The following is a 19,328-nucleotide window of genomic DNA, read 5'->3' as shown; positions in this document are numbered from 1 at the left end:
AATCGATTCTGTCTGTGTGAATTTTTATATACATATATATACACACATCTTCGGTCTATAAAGAAGATGACAATGATTTTCTATCAAGCGAATTCTTTTCTCAAGGATGGAAGAAGAAAATCACTAGGACACACATAAATATGCTTGCGATTTTGTCAGATAGCAATTTGCTGATATCTCACATAAATATGCTTTGAAAAAATGATGAACAATTCACTCTAAATTAAAAAAAATGAATTTTCAGTAACTGATTTTTGGGTAAGTGGAAATTTAGAACCAACATTCTTTAGAATGCTTGTCTGTATACATATTCTTCTTTTATATACTCTACCTACGGTTGTTTTTGTCTTACCACTGTTTCTGAGACTACCTACTGGTTTTCAACCCAGCATCCCTGGGAAAACTCCACCGTAATTGGAGAAAAAAAAATTTACAATTTCAGTGGAGACTCTGTGTTATGGCAAATGGTAACCTCAGTCAATAAAGCCCCTCCCTTTCCTGGAAGGGAATTGCCATCCTGAATGTCACACTGAACTCCGGATGCTGTGCCGTTCACATACTTTACTTCCATTTTCTGCCCACCACTTCTCTGCTTGTTCTTCTGTAAAATGTTTCCGACTGGGAAAAAATATCCTAGTTCTTAGTAAACAAGAGGATGAATAAAAAGATCATGCAAGAGTCACTTTAAATCACTTTCCTTGGCCTAAATATAAATAACGTCGTAGATGTGTGATAGGGTAAAGTTGAAACCTTAGACGACTATTCGAAAGGCATAAAAACATTGAAGAGATGTAGTATACCAATACCTGAAGCGAATGCGCTTGAGTTCGTTTCCACCCGTAGGCAAGGAGCATAAAGTTATGTACACACCGGGTTCATCTTGCACCACACGCTCTACCTTCTCAGTTTGTGTCTTTGTTCCAAATGTTTGAGTTATTGAAATTCGAGAGTTATGAGAGATGCTACCTATATGATTTTCGGTAGGGACCTGATTTTGTACACCAGAGGAATGTCTGGCAGCCAAAGATGAATTGGAGTTGGCACCATTTGTTTCTGGCCGTCTTTCAGTCTTCTCCTTCAACTGTAAAACAAATGTTGCTACCTAGAGTTCGGATCAGAACAGAATATGCAAAATGCTCAATACACAAGCAATTGCTGAACATGAAATAAACTTCCAGAAGAAGAAAAAGAAAAATCTGAAACAACTAGATGACTAATGGGATTTTTTGGATGATATTATATTTTTTGTCACAATTTTCCATAAGGTAACCATAAAAGTTTCAAGCCATGCCATTGACTTCTGTTGACTCAAATTGAGGGACTTACTAGTCCTTACTTTTCTGCGTGACATAGAATATTCAGATACTTGGAACTGACAAGCTATAAGTGATACTCCCAGATTAAGTGAAAAAAAAAAAGCAAAACCCTAATTTTCCAAGTTCTGAAATGGAAAGTATAAAGCAAAGAGACCACTCAACCTGAGCGGTTAGAGACTTGATAACCTCCTTTGCAGATCTATATTTTTCTGCTTCATCTTCTGCAATTGTGGTGACCTCTTTTAACTGTTTTGATGTTCTTTCAAGTTCACCTTGAAGATATTGTGATTTTCGAGTAAGATCCTCTACCTACAGAAGATATCAAATAAAGTTCCACTTAGGAGATTCTCATCATTTATATCAAATTAAAGAGTATAAGTAAAATCAACAATCACTCTTTCAGCTAGCTGTTAGCTATATGCCTCAGGTTCCTCCCCAGCTTCCAGAACTGGAGCTTAGTTTAGAGCGGTCTTCTTGTATACATGCATCCTAGATGATTTTTAACATTATTTCCGGAAAGTTCTTTCAACTTGGTATTGTGATGTAGCAAGAAAAAGGGAACATGGGAAATAGGGAGAAAATAGAAGAAACTAGAGGCAGAGAAAGAAAGAAATAGGAGAGCAAAGAGAAGTTGACATTCGGCAAGAAATGATACAAATAAGACATCTAAGATCTCAAACTCTTAATAACAATAAAATATCAATCATAGGACTTCAGAAACTTCCACAGAAAAATAAAAACAAGCTGTCTATGCACCCTCATAAAGAATGCTGTTATATAGGAAACTGAATTCTATCATTACCAAGGGTTTTCGCCCATTGGTCATGTCCTGATCTCTCAAAATGGCAGGACTGAAGTTTGAATTATATACAAAGAAAAGATTATCAATAGGAAACTAAAACTACCCTCAAAATAGAAATTTGAATAAAATTACTAAATGCATTTTCTACGGCAGAAGCCAAAAAAACATTATCTACACTCCAATTTAACACAAAGGATAACTTATCAATAATATTTATCACTACAAATAATTCTTCCCTTGAGTTGTTTTCAGCTTTGAAAATATACAGTGACCGAACCTAAATAGTTTTCTGATAACCTTTTTTTTTTTGAAGTAAAAAGAATAGTATGATCATAAATAGCTTTTTGATAACCAAACATAAATAATCAGCTAATTCTTAATACAAAAACATGTTTGAATCTAAACTGTACGAAATTTCACTGTGTTATTCCCTACTTTTTTGATCACAACTGTATGTTTGTGGAGAACCTGTTAAACTTTGTTTGAGTTGCACCATAGAAATATTCAAGTTAGAAAATTTGATTGTTTCCTGTCAACTTAAATCTTTAGGATAACACCCAACTAATTCTTAAAAGGTGTACTTGAAAGAAGAAGCTATTAGTGTTTCTGATAGACATACCCGTGCCTTTAAAGTTTTGACTTCTTGGCTCAAAGTGCCGTTCATTTGCTTCAAATTATCACTGATTGATTCAGAAGACTGAGGTGTAAATCTTGCTGACGCAGGAGAGGTGGACCGAGAACTCATTGTCAAACTAGGAATGGTAATTGATAAAACTTTTTTTGCAGTTCCAACTGGAGAAGTTGATGCCTGACATGGAAAAAAGCACCCCAACTGAAAATTACCATTCATAGGAAGCAAGAGATTGCGATCATTTGATTCTACTCTCGAATCACTCCTGAGACGCCTACTTTCTGAGTGATTGACTGAATCAGCAGATGATGGTCTAGGGAGTTGGGCAAGTAATCCAGGACTTAGAATTTCTTTATCTGCTGGCTCAACAGATCTATGATGCTTGTTCCCATTTTTAACTTTAGAAGTTCGTCCAGCCAGACTAGATTCCATTGATTTTTTCAGTTTGACAAAACAGTCATCACACACTCGATATGGCTTATTCATGCTTGGAGCCAAAGAAGCTTTCAGGGATTTCCTACTACTGCATGCTTTGCAGAAAACTAGCCCACAGTTGTAACAATTATGGCGTTTTCTTCTGAAACCAAATGGATTACGACAACTGGAGCATATAGAATGATCAGCACTAGTTACTCGTTTATGGAGACATATAATGGCTGTAAAATTAGATCCGCATACTATACTCTTAACTTGCTTATCTTTAAAAAACTGAACAAGCGTAGGAGTATCTCTATCATCCATATCTCCATGGCCTAATTGTCCATTTGAACCCTTTCCCCAGGTATAGACTTCTGCTTTGGAAGTAAACACTGCAACATGGTAAGAACCACATGCAATATCTTCCACAAAATTATCTGCTATTTTACCTTCAACATGAGTAGGATACTTCCCGTCAAATTTAGAACTTCCCAGCTGTCCATGAACGGTACTCCCCATCGTATAGACTTGACCTGTATTTGTCAGAGCAACAGTAAGGTTATGTCCACAGGAAACTCGGCAGATATTTTCATCAACGAATGCATCGACACATTCAGGAACAAGTCTAGGTTCTTTGTCACCATGTCCAAGTTGGCCTTTATCGCCATTGCCCCATGTGAACAGGTGACTAGTGGAACTGGTAGCTCCAGAACTAGGTGATTCAATTATTACTTCAACAATCGCAGCAGTGTGCCATACACCACAAGCAACCCTTGTTGTCCGTAACCCTTTCAAAGTTTCTACTTCTCGTGGAATTCCTGTGCTGCTTAGATCTCCATGGCCAAGGGCGCCAAACGATCCATCTCCAAATGTAAACAACTGGCCTGTAGATGTCACAACTGCTGTATGCCAAGGTCCACAGGACACATATGATACATGTATACCCTCCATGATGCCACCCACTTTTTTAGGGATCCAGTGACTTGCTTCACTTCTGTGCCCAAGCATACGAGAGTTGTAAGTACCATCACCCCATGCATAAAGATCCCCGGAGAGGGTAACTGCACAAGTGTGATATTCACCACATGCCACTAACTCGATGTGCAAGCCGCTAAGAGTGTTTATGAGCTTTGGGTGGCTAACATCTTCTTCTACACCATGCCCCAGCCTGCCTCCTGATTCTTCCCCCCAAGTAAAGATCTCCCCCTTTTTGGTAGCCAACGCAGCATGTCTGCTACCACATGCAATATTGTGAACATCCAGAGACACTGTTGATTCTAATGCCTTTGGTAGAAGAGCATCTGTCTTGGAGTTATTTAAATTGCCAACTCTTTGTCCATCACCATCAAGCACTCCACCGCCAAAACCTTCTCCCCAAATGAAAACATCGCCCACAGCATCAAAGTCTTCCCGGTATGAACCCTGACTTGATGAGCTTACAGCACTTGATAAACTCACTCGAGCAGCCTCAGCCACAGAAGTTCGAAAAGTTGAATTTGAATTCTCAACAGAACCCTGTGATAATGAGCTACTGGAATTAGCAACTGCATCTGTCTGATTGGAACCCTTGGCAGGTGCAGTTAATGCTATCACGTCGGAAAAAGCCTTCCCCAGTCTGTTCTGTGGAACACTATCTGAATGCACTTGATTTCCTTGAGCATCTGCCGAATCCTGTGGGAACTGAAAAAATTAAATTCCATAAATGGTCAATAGGTCATCATATCTTCAAAAACAACAGGGAGACAAAGGGGCTTTACTGACAAATGGTGTTTCAAATGAAGGACCAATTCTATTACGAGTTTTCGGACTTTCTGACGATGTGCTGTCACTTTTTATATCAATTCTCCACTTGCTGAAATTACCACGAGAAATCAATGCCTTCAGACCAACAAACCAAACTTCAGCTTCGTCCTTGTCTTTGCAAATCTGTCCACAGATTGGCATCAATGTCAATTAAGATATTTAAATTCTAATTACACAGGATGTGAATCCATTCTGGATATTAACCAGATAGAACTCTTGGAAGAGTAACATTATGGCATTCAGATTATAACGAGTAATTTGTCCTGAAATATATTACCACAAAGACTCACCAAGTCCAAGGACCTATCGCTGCATATAAGTGAAAACGACTGATACTCCTTTTCAGGACGAGGATATCGGTGGAATATTGCCTGAAAATAATTAAGTTGTTAATTTTATGAAAGGTTTGGGAATTAGATGATAGAGAACATTCAACTTAATTAAGAATACATCTATTTAAAGGATAAAAGCATATTTTGCAAACTTATGAGGTCAACATACCAAATGAATCTCCTCTAGTAACTTGATCTTTCAATTCATTTCAAGTGCATATTAAGAACTCATTAAGAGTTTGAAACAGTATTTCAGATGTATCTTGGAGGATACTTTCAAAACCATTAAATGGACAAGTATGTAGACGTAATAAAATATATAAACATGCCCACTAAGACAAACTTACAGTACGCTGTCCAGGAATAATCTTTAAAACTTGACTGATTTTAAGATGCTTCTCGTCTTTGCCAGAATACCATATTAATGTAGACTCATCCTGAAATAACCACAAATACTAAGTAATCAGAGAGAACTCCATTTTCTAATACTGTTTTTATGTAGGTAGAAAAACTTAAGGACTGAAACTTACATGCCATATTGCATAAGAATCAGAAACCTTATTCACCCTAAACATTTTGAATATTTGCTTTATCTATTCACCCCAAAAAAACTTCTAGCCTTTTGTAATAGTTTTCTGACCCAATTCACACTAATGCTTTTCCACTTAGAACTGAATACAAATGATGGTCAACAATAGCACCTAGAGAAGTAATATTTTCCTACTTTTGAGTATTACTCAAGATAATAATTCACTTTGCTTGAGATCCTACTTTCTGAACACTGCCCCAGCTCCCCCAACCATCATATGCACACAAGAAGAAGAAGAAAGGTTTGTTAATATACAGGTTCAGTGTCTGGTGGCATCCATGGGCAAAGCCAATATTCAAAATGTTGTAACTGAAACATCATAACTACAGCAATGAGGCTCATGAGGAAATTTCATTGTTTTGATTGATTTGGAGGACCTTCACCGTATTTTCCTATAAAATGATCTTACACACTATTGGCGCGGTAAGGTAAAATTTCCAAACTACTGAAAATTGAGCAGTCAAATTACATTTGAGAGATGGAATGGACAGAACTTTGGTCTCCCTCTACGACCATACTTTAGCAAGTACGCTCCCTTCTTAAGTGCTGTTATGGCCTGTAAACGAATCCAAAGGAAATGTCATTTCATGAACTAGTATGTTCAGACAATGGAATAATCATACAACTGTAGAGACATGTTGAGGTTGCACGTTATATTTATGTTTATATCAGAATGCCAATAATGGATCAAACTGACCTATGCGCATAAAGAAAAGGAGTTTGAGTTAAAAAAGAAAATTGAACATTTTGAACATCTAGTAGCAACCATTTCCATGAACTAATAATTTATCCCAAAGAAAAATTGAAAATTACTAGAAACATAAGAAACCTGCTCAATATCCCTCTCGACGAGACCACTTCTCAGAGAATCAGCCATTCAAGGTGCTGGCCCACGCGTTGATGAAATACCCATATGAACATCGACCAGCCCCACTGTAATGCATACCAAAGCAGAAACTCCAACGTTGCCCCATTCAAAAATCGTATTTCACCAACCTCCCACTCTAAAATTTGAAAGCATAAGCATAATGCTAAACCGCTCGTCAGAAATCAGAAGTCACAGCTCATGAACTTCGTCAGAAACCCCTAGGAATCACCAAATGCCAATAAAAAAACGCGAGAGGAGCCCCACAGACGACCTCCATTGAACAATGATCAGCTCAAAAACAGCTCAGTTCACTTCTTGGACAAAACAAAAACCCTAAAATTCCCAATACGCGTAAAAATCCTCCACAGGACTCCTCGATTAGCAGATAATAAGCATCCAGGAAGCACCATAAATCGAAGATGAGTTGAAAATAAAGCAACGGAGAGAGAGATTACCTACATTACATGAGATTGCAATGGATTAAACGGCAAAATTGAATCATATTGGGTTAAATTGGAACGTTGAGTAGCCAAATAATCGGAAACTAGTAAAGAATTCGCGCGGCAGAAAGATCGTGGATGAAAATAAGCTTGGTTCCAAGGCTTAAAGGAGAAAATGAGAATTTGCAGGTTTCATGCGAGGATCATTAGCTTGTGCGCGCGCGCGCGCTCTTGCTCTTCGGTGGCTTTTACGTCTATCGAATAAATTCTCTGGTTTTCGTTTTTCTGTTTCTCTGTGGACGGAGAGCTTAACTGTCAGAGAGAATGAATCAGCAACTTAATTTTCGGGTTCTTGTTATAAAGCGCGAAATATCCACGTCAGCAGCTGAATCTCCGTGATCCTGGGAATTTTCGGCTTCTTGTCCACGTCATCAACGGTCATTTTCAATTTGTTTGTCGGCTGCACACTCGAAGTTCAAACCTTTTTTTTTTTTTTAATAAAAAAAAGCTGTTTGTCGGAGGTTTACTTCGAAAAACTAATTTTAAAATTAATTAAAATAAATAATTAAATAATTTTATATGGATAAAAATTATTCTTTAATATACAAGAAAATTTAAAATATTCAGTAAAATTTGGAATATCTTACTTAGTACCGGCGCATTGAGAATAATAATGTCTTCACATGAAATTATCAACTAGAAGTAACATGAAAAATAGAAAACGAATATGCATTTATTGAGGCTAAGTGACAAAGAAATATAAGAGATAAAAGAATAAATATTGGAGATGCGGGGTATCGATCCCCGTGCCTCTCGCATGCTAAGCGAGCGCTCTACCATCTGAGCTACATCCCCAGTTGTGTTTTTCAATGACTTCAAAACATAATATAGTAACTTACCGTAGAGAAGAAAAAATCGAAATTGGAGATGCGGGGTATCGATCCCCGTACCTCTCGCATGCTAAGCGAGCGCTCTACCATCTGAGCTACATCCCCGAATGAGAAAATTTAATGTCTTAGAATATAATAAATACTACTTGAGAAAAAAATTAGAATTTAATTGATAATAATTATAATAGAAAATTATGAGAATAAAATATCAATTAATCGAAAAATAAAAGAAAAAACAGAAAGAGAAAAACGGAAAAAGTAAAAATAATGGGAAAATGAGAAAGAAAGCAAAATTACGGATAAACAAGAATACGCCATTGCAGCATTTCCACACATGGATTACTGGCTTACAGAGAAATTGAGAGGACTGGAACATGATACAAGTCCATAAAAATTCATTACTAGCATTTGCAGGTATCATATTTATACAGACACCATAATTTTTAGTATATAAAGTCATCTTGGAACAACATGTAATTGTTGCTATTCCTTGATCTTTCTTCTCTATCAGCCTGCAAAATACACCAACAAATTAACCCAACATCAGATTGCATTTTAGATCGCTACTCTTTTCTTTTCTTGGAATTTTATTTTATACTGGGGTTGAGTAAAAGTTAGCAAAACTGTGCTGATTTTAAAGAAACAATTGTACTTTTCGAAAAACAAACTCAAAAGAAGAAGAAGAAACAGAGCATCTCTATGGTGGGAATATATGTTACTTGCCTTGGTTATAAGCCTTTCAAACTCTTCTGTGCCATGTTCTTCAATATATTTCTCAGCAGCAGTGAGAATATCATCAGGTTTACTGAATATATTCTTCTTCCTGGGAACATACCAGATCTGACTAGCCTGTGGGTTTATATAAACAGGTCTGATGAATCGCCTGTAAACATGCGCTGCGCCATTGAAATGCGGCAACACCAACCAGCACGACACAATCAGCTTAGCATAAGGCCAAATGGGAAACCTGCAGAAACCATCAACACCACATTTTCTACTTCAAATTTACCAGATCTCTCTACTCTCTGCTTCGTAAATTACAATCCAGGAACTTCCAGATCAGATAAATTATAATTCAGATTTTTAAACGTTAAGGAAATAAATCTCTAATATACATGCAATCACATAGAGTAAAAAGTAAAATAAATAAAAAATAAAAAATTTAATGTGGTTAGACAAATATATCTATATCTACAGATAATACCAAGAAGAAACTCTATTATGATAAAAATGAGAGTTCATCACTAATAGAGTTGTAAACTTTTAAACAGTTAAGGTAATATGATTTCCTCCTAAAATATTTTCCAGGATATGCACATAATATTTCCTAAAACATACATAAATTATTCCAAGAATCAATCTAAGATCTTTCAGATCACATAAATTACAATCCAGATTTTTAACTGCTAAGAAAATAAATTCTCAATATGCATACAATCACGTAAAAGCAAAGAATAAAATAAGGAAAAACACAAAATTTTACAATAAATGTACTTAAGACCAAAAATTTTTTTTATGCTATGATAAAAATGAAAGTCAATCACTGATAGGTTGTAAACTTCTTTATAGATAAAGTAGTAAGGTTTTTCTCCAAAATATTTCCTAAAATATACATAAAATATTCCAAGAATCGAACCACATTGTTGAAGTACATGCACACACACACACACACATATATAGATATACAGGCATCTGGTGGTCAGATGAACAGATTGCTTACCATTCAAGGACTTTGGCAAATGTAAGTTCAAAGAGAGTGATTAAAGAGTAGAGAACCCAATAGGTAAGCCATTGCTGGTCATCGGCTATAGATTTGGTTTCTATAGCCTTAATTGAAGCATATCTGATAAACTAACACACTCTGTATAAGATTACTCTAAAACTCTGTAAATTAAAGAGTGATAAATGGAAAACAGTAGAAAACTAGACTTACAGAGGGTAAACAAGAGTGACTACAGGCCTACAAATCAGAAACAAAGAATTCGAGTCAGAACTCTGTATGATAAACTAAGCTTGTCGATCTATTAGACGATCGGAGATATATATATATATATATATATGTATCTATGGAGGTGAAATCGGACATACAGAGCAAGAACATCAAAGTTCTTGGCGACAACTTGGAGAAAATTATTGGAGGAACTCATGTGCTGAATCCGAGCGAAAATGGTTGGTTGTTGATTAGTTGTTTGTTTCAGAGAGAAGATTAAGGAGTGATGAGAGGGAACAAGAAAAAATGGGGATGGGAAAAAGCAAGAAGACAAGAGGAAAAAGGAAGAAAGGAAAGGAAAAATGTTTTCGTTTGGACTTTCTGGGTAGCAATTGATTTTCCGGGAAAATCTAATTTGCACGAGAAAAGAGGCACCGAATTTTGAATTCATTGACTGTTCGCCAATTATAAGTTGCCACCTCAAACGGGTCGGGTCATGGATATATATACATGCACTACATGTCATCTACACGTATACATGTATTTTTATTTTATTTTATTTTATTTTTAAATTATTGGGGCGAAACGTTTTTTTTCCTCTTAAATAGTACTGTACATGGTTATTGTAAAATAAATTTTATTTTATATTTTTAATAAATATATTATTATCATTTTCTTTACAAAAAAAAATATATAAATTTATGAAAAAAATTAATTTACAAAAAAATTGAAAGAGCGACGAATTGAGTAAATATGATTAGGTCTCTTTTAAAAATAATTAATAATTAATAATTAAACAAGCATGTTGATTAGACTCATTAATACAATAATAATTGCGTGCCGAATGCTGTATTAATTCTTATATAAATTCATGCCAGCAGGATGTATACATATAAATTGTTATTGACATGAGATGGTGTATCCAACACAAACTCAGACAGTACTGGAAAGCATTTCAAGTTATTATATGTCCCCATAATGCATCATATATTTATATATGTATATGCATGTACACATAAAATTTCATACTCAAAAGCATGACATGTATATATATATATATATGTATAATAAAGTTGCTAGTTTAAAAGTAATGTCTTTCGTGATTTAAATTCTATTATTAAAAAATTAATGAAGTTTGACTTTTTTCAGTATAAAGCAGATGTTGAGCTTCAAAGTAAATTTTTGAGTCATTGATAATTATTTTAGAATGATCGAGAAGTTTTCTATTAATTATATAAATTGATCGATCATATCAGGTAGACGTACAAATATGTTTGTAGATTTATTAGACATATTAAGATATGATATCAATGATTTGTATTAGAATATAACTTCAATAATTTATCCATACAAATAGATTTAGATTTGAATGATTTTAAGAGATTTACATACTAAGTTTTAGCCATTTCATACCTATATTTATTTCTTGTATTGTATACATATAGATATTCATATCAAATCAATGAATAGATAAGTTGATATAATCTTTAAATGGTATCGGAGCATAAATTCTAATTTTTTCTTCGTTTTTTTCCAATACTTAGCCAATATAACAGTAGCAAAATTTTGACGAAGACTCTACCACTAAAATTTCCAATATTAACAATAAAAAAAACTTCCAATGTTCAACTCAAATTATGCTTAATCCTTTCTCACATTTCTTTCCACAGTCTTATGATAATTTAAGAGCCAATTTTACTTCAGATCCTCTCCATATAAATAATTATTCTACTTGACAAGAGCTTTTACTGATGCTCTTCGTGCCAAAAATAAATTTTGTTTTATTGATTGTTCTTCACTAAGACCTTCAGTAGATTCACTAAATATTTATATTCAGTAAAATTATAATTTCATAGTTATATCATGACTTTTTAACTTATTTATTAGAGATTTATAAAATAACATAACCTATAATGAAATGACTTACGAAATGTTGGTCAACTTTGAAAAAAGATTATTTGAAGGTAAAGTGCTGTATATTTATCAATTAAAACAAACATTATCTTTCTTGAAATAAGAAAATTGTTCTATTATTGCTTATCATACCAAGTTGAAAGGACTTCAGGATGAACAAGAAAGGTGCACCATTTTTACGTGGACTTAATGATGCCTTTGGTATTGTATGTTCTCAAATCCTAAACGATTAACCTTTACCTTTTCTTTTTAAAGAAGATTCCTTGATCATTCAAGAAGAACAATAATAATTATACATTTTTTTATTAAACTAAAATTGCTGAGATTGTTGCTTTTGCCGTTAGAACTAGCGTTAATATATGTTTCAAATCTAAAGAATGTTGTGTATATTGCCATAACCAGGTCATCTCAAATACGAATGTTTCAAATTTATTAGTTATCTTGCTAATTGGCAAAACCGAGACAGATTTGATCACCTTGGATCAAGACCTCATTCTAACTAATTTTCATATATTAATAATGCAATTACAACTTCTAATGGGGTCTTTTATGATCAAAACACTCCTCATGCTATCAATAATGCGATCCAGGCCAACAACGTACAAATAATCCCTTGCGCACGAATTGGCCACCCTTTTAATAAAAATATGCAATCAGAACAACCACTTGCGTTCACACCAAAACAATGTCAATAATTTATCTTCCTTCTCTACCTTGATCAAGATGATTAAGTTCATATTAACGGTAAGATTTTCTTAAATAAAAATCATGATTATGAATGGATAATTGATGGTGGTACATATGAACATATCATATCTTTTTTTATCTAAGTTCCTTTATTTTACTTCATCGACTCACCCTTTACTTGTTCAATTGTCTAATGGGTCTTCTATTTTAGTTTTCTGTATTAGTTACGATAAAGTATCTTCCAACCTCATTGCCAAAGTTATTTTACATATATATAAATTCAAATACCACGTATTACCTGTTAGTAAATTTACTAAACAATTCACATCTTCACATTGTTGGCAACATGAGAAGTGTGTTGATCATTATGGCATCAATGGTTGGGTCATACCTCATTTCGTTGGTTGTCTTATTTTTCTTCTGAAATTTATCTAGAATCTAGTATTATATCATACTGTTGTGATATATTTCGATATGCAGAGTTAAGAAAAAATATTTTTCTATTAATAAAACAGGTATCGATGCTTGTTTTAATTTAATCTATTATGATATTTAGGGTGGTTATAAAGTTACACGAAAAAAACCCTTTGAAAATCCCAAAAAGAAGGATTTGGGTTCTCTTCAACCCAAATTAATGAACAAGTAACCAAATTAAGATAACACTATCTGGACCACAGCAGCAAAAGTAAAACCAACTGATTAAATAATCCTACCTATCTTTGTACATGTAATTTTGCCATGTATATAAACATAGTAAATTATTTCAGAAGAACTCTACAGCTATATTATATAATATAATTGCATGGCTCACTAATTACATAGAAAAATATACTATTTATAGTCTGTATATTATAGTACAAATGATCATAATCCATATCTAATCAGAGATGGTTGAATGTATGGGACAAACCAAGTAGGGTCAATACCCATCAATATAAATATATTTGCTCACCAAACTTCCGCATCTATGTGTATATATATATATATGAGAAAAGAGGAATGATCCTCTTGGGTTCTTCCCAGAGACTGTACATTTCTTTTAAGCAATATGGACATGTACAGTCGTATACACAAGTATATATATACACATATATATATGTATAGAATTGCCTCAACACCTGAGAGAGCTCATGCGTGGGCTCCTACATCCTAGAATCCCACTGGATGGGTCCCTTTTGCTTATGTGATCAGAGGGTACAAAATGCTCATGGCCGATATATATACATATATATTTATACAAATCAAAATGGATGGAGGCCGGTGAATGTGTTAATTTCATGGGCACCCAAATGCAGCAACAAAACACCCAATTGCTTACTGTCACTGATCATATAGCCATTAAATTCAAACATATACATACATATATGCATATATATACACATAGAAGACTGATAGTATTAATGTTGATCAATGACATTAACATTGCATGAAATATATATAATTTAAGTAGCTATTTCTTGAATCATGTATGTAATTCAAAGCTAATCTTGAAGATATATATTAATTAACAAAACCCACCAAGATAAGATCAAGTCACACCAAGAAATCAAGACAATTTGATGAATAATTTAACGTCATTGTTAATTATATATGTATATAGTCATTCATCAAACCCTAAAATTTTTTATTACTCTCACAACCAAAATCGAACACCATATATATATGTATCAAGCTCTCAATTTTCAAGCAAACAAACTTGCGCCTGTGTTGCAAAAATATACTTGCACATATACATATATATATACTTAATAATAAAAACCAAGAAACAAACAAAAATTAATCAGGGTAAGTAAGAAAGCTAAAACCATATATATGTGTATATATATATATATATGATATATGATATATTATCAAGATTCAAGCCATACACTACTTGTAATTGGGAAGAATTCTGACTTGCGTCATGCTCCCTCTTCTCCTCCTCCTCCATGGTGCTGATGATGGGACCCGCTGGCCTGATCGGAACCGGAGATATTACCAGTGCCGGTGGGAACCGGACGGTAAGCATTTAACGCGGCTAACATCCCTAAATGACTATCTCCCCCGACCGAATTATTATGAGTCGTTTGCTGTCCAGGCAATAAAGCAATAGGAGTAGGAAAGTTCATGAAATGCACCCCACTAGGAATAGTACTACCACTCATAGATGAGAACGGCCACATATTATCACTCCCCACCATCATTTGACTGCTGCTAGGACTCGCCACTGTCCAAAACGTCGCCGGAATTGGACTGTGACTCGCCGGAATCGATCCCGTGCTTGATTGTATCAAATAAGTGTTACCCATCTGGTTTTCTTGCTCCACTAACGGTCTCCGTTTCCTGGAATGGTCTCCGCCGTCATGACTTACCTCCATTGTCACGTCCCGGAGCTCTTGCTTGGCACGCAAGAAAGCACTGACATTGTTGTTACTATTAGTGCTGCTGCTACCGGGGAAATTACACAAGGGATTATCGTCGGAAGCTACGGGGAACATGATGCTTCTTCTTTGTTGTTCGTCGAGGACGAAATTTCTCTCCCACTCATTTCGGATCCTGAGCTGTTGGGCGGCGAAGTTGGGGTGGAAGTAAGTGCTGCGGAGGTGGGAAGCTGAGATAGTAGAACCGGAGCTGCGGAGAGAGATGTTGAGGGAGGTAAAGTTGGCGGGAATTGTACCTGTTCCGGTGGCGGCGATGACGGCGGGTTCGGCTTGTTGGAGTAGCCACTCGATGGTTTCTCCGTCAGATTTGTGGCCAAGCTCTCGAGTGAGCTGGAAAACCCTAGCTGCGCATGTCGCCGGCATGCGGATCCGGCGCCCTCGACCCTCAACCTTGGTGTGTCGGTCCTTGGTGGAGGTCCGCTTGGGCGCCGGCTTCTTAGCAGCGGCCGACTCTTGAGCGTTACTGACTGCTTGTCGGCTGGCGTTGACGTTGGGGTTGGATTCAGTCGAACCCAGTAAAGAAGAAGACGTGTTGTAAACCGAGGAAGAAGATGAAGATGGAGGTTGTTGATGATTATGGTGTTCTCTTTTCTCTAAAAGCTGGAGAGGGAAATTGGGTCTGCGGATCCCATTTTCTGAATCCATGTTCAAATGGGACTATGTCAATGTCTTCTCTCTTTCTTTCTTTCTTTTTCTTTTTCTTTTTTAAATTTTTTTGTTTGCTTTTTCTGTTTAGTAGTACATATCTGTAGGGGTGACCCTAAATTCAGTGAACTGGTGGCCAGGTGGGTCTGTCTTCTTTACTGTACCAAGAAGATAGAGATTAGAGAGAGGGAAAGCTTGAAAATTCCTCGCGAATGGGAGCTGAGTTGTTTTCTGTAGAAAGAGAAAGAAGGAAAAGTGGGCAAGCTTAAAGCAACATATACAATGAGTGAGAATTATAAGGATGGGATATAACAAAAGCAAAACCTTTTTTTTTTTTTTCCTACATATATATCCATACATGTATATATATACATACATGTATGTATATGAATGTGTATGTATGTTGTAGATTTTTATTGGGATGGTTTTTGGTTTTTTTGAGATTAAAATTTGGGTTTGTGGTTGCTCAGACCTTTGATTCAGACTCCACGTGCGGTGCTGTTTATCATTCAATCCATAAAGACAAGAGTCCACAGTGGTGGCCACTGCTGGGACCCACTTTCTCCAAGTCAAAAATACTGAACCACAGATTTGTTACGCTACATCCCATCTCATTTAAACACAATCACAATCACCGTCCAAACTGCATACGTGATCAGAGTTTTTTTTATTAAATTTAATTAGAATCTTAATTAGCTATTAATTATAATAATCATCTTGTCCGTGGCTCCCATTTCTCAATTAACAATCACTAGTAATGATTGCTTTTTCCTTTTTCCATTTTAATTAATTTCATTTATTTATTTTCTTAATTTTTTTTCTCATTGGTTCTTTTTTTTTTTTCGGGAATTAAATTTATTCAACTGCATGATATAATAATTTTTTTTTATTATTATTATTTTTTTAAATTTTTTGAAAATTTCTCCTTCATAATTGTGCCTTTTGAGAAAAGCTACTTTTATGATATTGCAAAACTTTCTTTTCTTCAAGAAAAAAATTGTGTGAACATAAATATAAATACTATATATATATATATATATATATATATATATATATATATATATATGCAAGAGTGAATTATGAGTTCTGGGTCAAGAAAGTTATAATTTGCTTAAAGTAATTTCAACCATGCATATCTAATTGTTTCTTTAATTATGATTCTCTTTATACACTCAACCAATTTGTCAACTTCCAAATAATTTATTATTGAGAGGTCTTATTCTCAAAATTGTTTTATATTATATTAATAATTAGTATTTATATGTCACTTAATTGATTAATGGGTAAGTTTTAATTAAAAAAATATTTTAGTAAATTATTTTTATGAAATGCTATTATTTGAGATGTAAAAGATATTTGGATTTTATAATTATATAAATATATGTGTGTGTGTGTGTGAAAAATAGGGTTTTATAAAATTTAAAAATTTGAATCTCTCAACTATATGGTTTAAATTAAAGTTCAACATTTAAATCATATAACATGATATTTATTTGGCCGTATATACAAAAAAACATTACTTTTTTGTTTCCCCCAAAAAAAGTTATATATATATATATATATGGATTATATACATATACATACACACACGTTAAAATTAAAGAAAGAAATTAAGTTAACTTTCCTCGCCATAATTTAAGATGGCATTGTCAAAAAGACCCCAAAATCAACTCGATCATGACCTATGAATAAAGTTCAAACATAATTTGAAAATTAAAAAAGTTTTAACTCTTATGATAATTACAAATTATATAACACACACATATATATATATATATATGTGTGTGTGTATGTATGTATATATATATATGTGTGTGTGTGTGAATGGAGGAATATGTTTGATAGAAGGGATCAACACATATACATGTAGTTTGATTTTGCAAATCCTTTCAGTAGATTTCTGAGTCAATACCCAAAACTTTTTAAAGTCTCCATCTTTGGACATGTGAACCATATTTAACAAGATAATATATGTATGTGGTCCTCATAAAATTCTTATCTAAGAAATCTTTAATTTCTTAATTCATTTCATTTTCATCATCTAAAAGTATACACAAGTTGCTTTCATATTTTTCAATTTTACTTTTAGCTTTTTTTTAACCATTAATTTAGAAAATGATACCCACAAAATCCAAAACAAATATATACTAACCCATATATATGTATAGATCATTTTGATTGATATTGACAGAACCCACAAAGTTAAAATGATTGGTAAAAAAATTGCAGGAGGCCAATCTTTATGGTAATTTTTAGTTTGATTTGAATTTCGATATCAACGAATGAGAATAAAAATGGGATATAAATAAAATAGAAAATTATGTATATGTGTATGTGTATATGTATATGTATATGTATATGTATATGCATATTTATATGTATATGAGACCCACCAGGCATAAGAGAAAGAGAGAGATCATGGGGTGTCTAAGCCATGTGCCAAACAGGCCAAAGCACTTAAAAAGGGAAGAAAATACATAAAATGAAATCAAGAAGACCTTGCCATAAAAATGGGCAATGCTTGAAATAAATAAATATATATGTATATATATATATATAGTATGCAACAACCAGCACACCTAACCCAATCATGAACCCTAAATTTTCAAGTCAATTATGTAAATACCACCATAAGAGTTGTTGAACCCAATAATGATCCTTCACTACACTTATCAAGACCCTAATTATATAATTAACACATTAAGTTTTGATTTGTACTATAATTCCCACTTTACTTAATTGACACTTAGTCATATCACATAATCATATATATATATATATATGTTATAAAAATTATTGTTGAAAATATATATATGTACCTTCCATGCACCCATATCTATCTAAAATCTTTTCCCTCCTTTACTATCCTTTGTCTCAATCTGCATAGCACGTATATATATAAGCATAAGACACAATTGATTCCCTATAATATGTGTGTGTATATATATGTGGTGTGCGTGTGTGTGTGTGTATATATATATCTTTGCTGTTCTTGTAAATAGTAGCTAAATAGTTGTTGAGAAGGAAAGCAATAATATGTAGGTTGTCTCTCATGAATTGTCACCACGGCCTGCGACATAATCACGTTGCCTCTGGAACCCTTATTAAGGACTGGCAATTATTGTGTATCAGAAAATCCTACACCAACTCATACATACATATACATATATATATATATAATTCTAATATTACCACCAAAAATAATCATAACCAGGAAAAAAATTTTCTCCTCCGAAATTGCAAATTAATGCTTCCCTTTGCCATAAACCAGAGGGAATTTTTATTTTTTAAATTTTTTTTCTTTTGAAGAATCATATAAGCATATAAATTAGGAAGGGATTTTAATGGAAAAAAATTGGTTTTCACAGTATAAAAGAAAATTTTAAGTTCATGTAAATAACTTTTATATATGTATAGCGAAAATTGGAGGAGATTGAAATCTTTTCTTTCGGTTTTATAATTGAAAATTTAGATATTCGTTAACGATTGTTATATTTTATAAAAAAAAATGATGGATATATAATACATAGATCATAATTAAAATACAAACTATATATATATACACCCAAAAGCAAGTTCCAAATCCAAAATCATTAGCCAGTTCGCTTCATCTATGGTTGAGAAAGTGAGAAAAGATTGAGAGA

At 33.9% G+C, this 19,328-nt stretch overlaps 3 protein-coding genes and 2 non-coding genes across 6 annotated transcripts; all 5 read right to left on the bottom strand.

Annotated features, from left to right (window-relative positions):
• Window positions 1-192: 192 nt before the first annotated feature.
• Window positions 193-7,658, bottom strand: LOC110809123 (Regulator of chromosome condensation (RCC1) family with FYVE zinc finger domain-containing protein). 2 transcript variants are annotated; one of them, XM_088212600.1, is made up of 9 exons: window positions 6,720-7,658; window positions 6,360-6,446; window positions 5,649-5,738; window positions 5,260-5,340; window positions 4,928-5,092; window positions 2,738-4,846; window positions 1,479-1,625; window positions 807-1,081; window positions 193-618 (listed from the first exon to the last, which is right to left on the bottom strand). In XM_088212600.1, the coding sequence occupies exons 1-9, from the start codon at window positions 6,765-6,767 to the stop codon at window positions 525-527; spliced, it is 3,096 nt and encodes a 1,031-aa protein (XP_088068726.1). In that variant the 5' UTR covers window positions 6,768-7,658; the 3' UTR covers window positions 193-524. The 2 variants fall into 2 exon arrangements, with proteins under 2 accessions (XP_088068726.1, XP_088068727.1); XM_088212601.1 differs by having other exon boundaries at window positions 2,738-4,837.
• A 322-nt stretch (window positions 7,659-7,980) lies between these two features.
• On the bottom strand, window positions 7,981-8,053 carry TRNAA-AGC (transfer RNA alanine (anticodon AGC)). The gene has a single exon. It is a non-coding gene; the product is annotated as a tRNA-Ala (tRNA).
• Window positions 8,054-8,120: 67 nt separating this feature from the next.
• TRNAA-AGC (transfer RNA alanine (anticodon AGC)) lies at window positions 8,121-8,193 on the bottom strand. The gene has a single exon. It is a non-coding gene; the product is annotated as a tRNA-Ala (tRNA).
• Window positions 8,194-8,364: 171 nt separating this feature from the next.
• On the bottom strand, window positions 8,365-10,446 carry LOC110809164 (HVA22-like protein c). The gene is made up of 5 exons (XM_022034897.2): window positions 10,177-10,446; window positions 10,022-10,048; window positions 9,809-9,931; window positions 8,812-9,055; window positions 8,365-8,600 (listed from the first exon to the last, which is right to left on the bottom strand). The coding sequence occupies exons 1-5, from the start codon at window positions 10,233-10,235 to the stop codon at window positions 8,532-8,534; spliced, it is 522 nt and encodes a 173-aa protein (XP_021890589.1). The 5' UTR covers window positions 10,236-10,446; the 3' UTR covers window positions 8,365-8,531.
• A 3,776-nt stretch (window positions 10,447-14,222) lies between these two features.
• On the bottom strand, window positions 14,223-16,003 carry LOC110809190 (transcription factor TCP15). The gene has a single exon (XM_022034946.2). The coding sequence runs from the start codon at window positions 15,682-15,684 to the stop codon at window positions 14,521-14,523; it is 1,164 nt and encodes a 387-aa protein (XP_021890638.1). The 5' UTR covers window positions 15,685-16,003; the 3' UTR covers window positions 14,223-14,520.
• Between the last annotated feature and the right edge of the window lie 3,325 nt (window positions 16,004-19,328).

Source organism: Carica papaya, chromosome 2, assembly GCF_054855325.1.
Source record: "Carica papaya isolate Zhongbai chromosome 2, ASM5485532v1, whole genome shotgun sequence".
Lineage (NCBI taxonomy): Eukaryota > Viridiplantae > Streptophyta > Magnoliopsida > Brassicales > Caricaceae > Carica > Carica papaya.
Note: the sequence above shows the minus strand (reverse complement) of the source record. Positions and strands in the feature narration are given on the sequence as shown.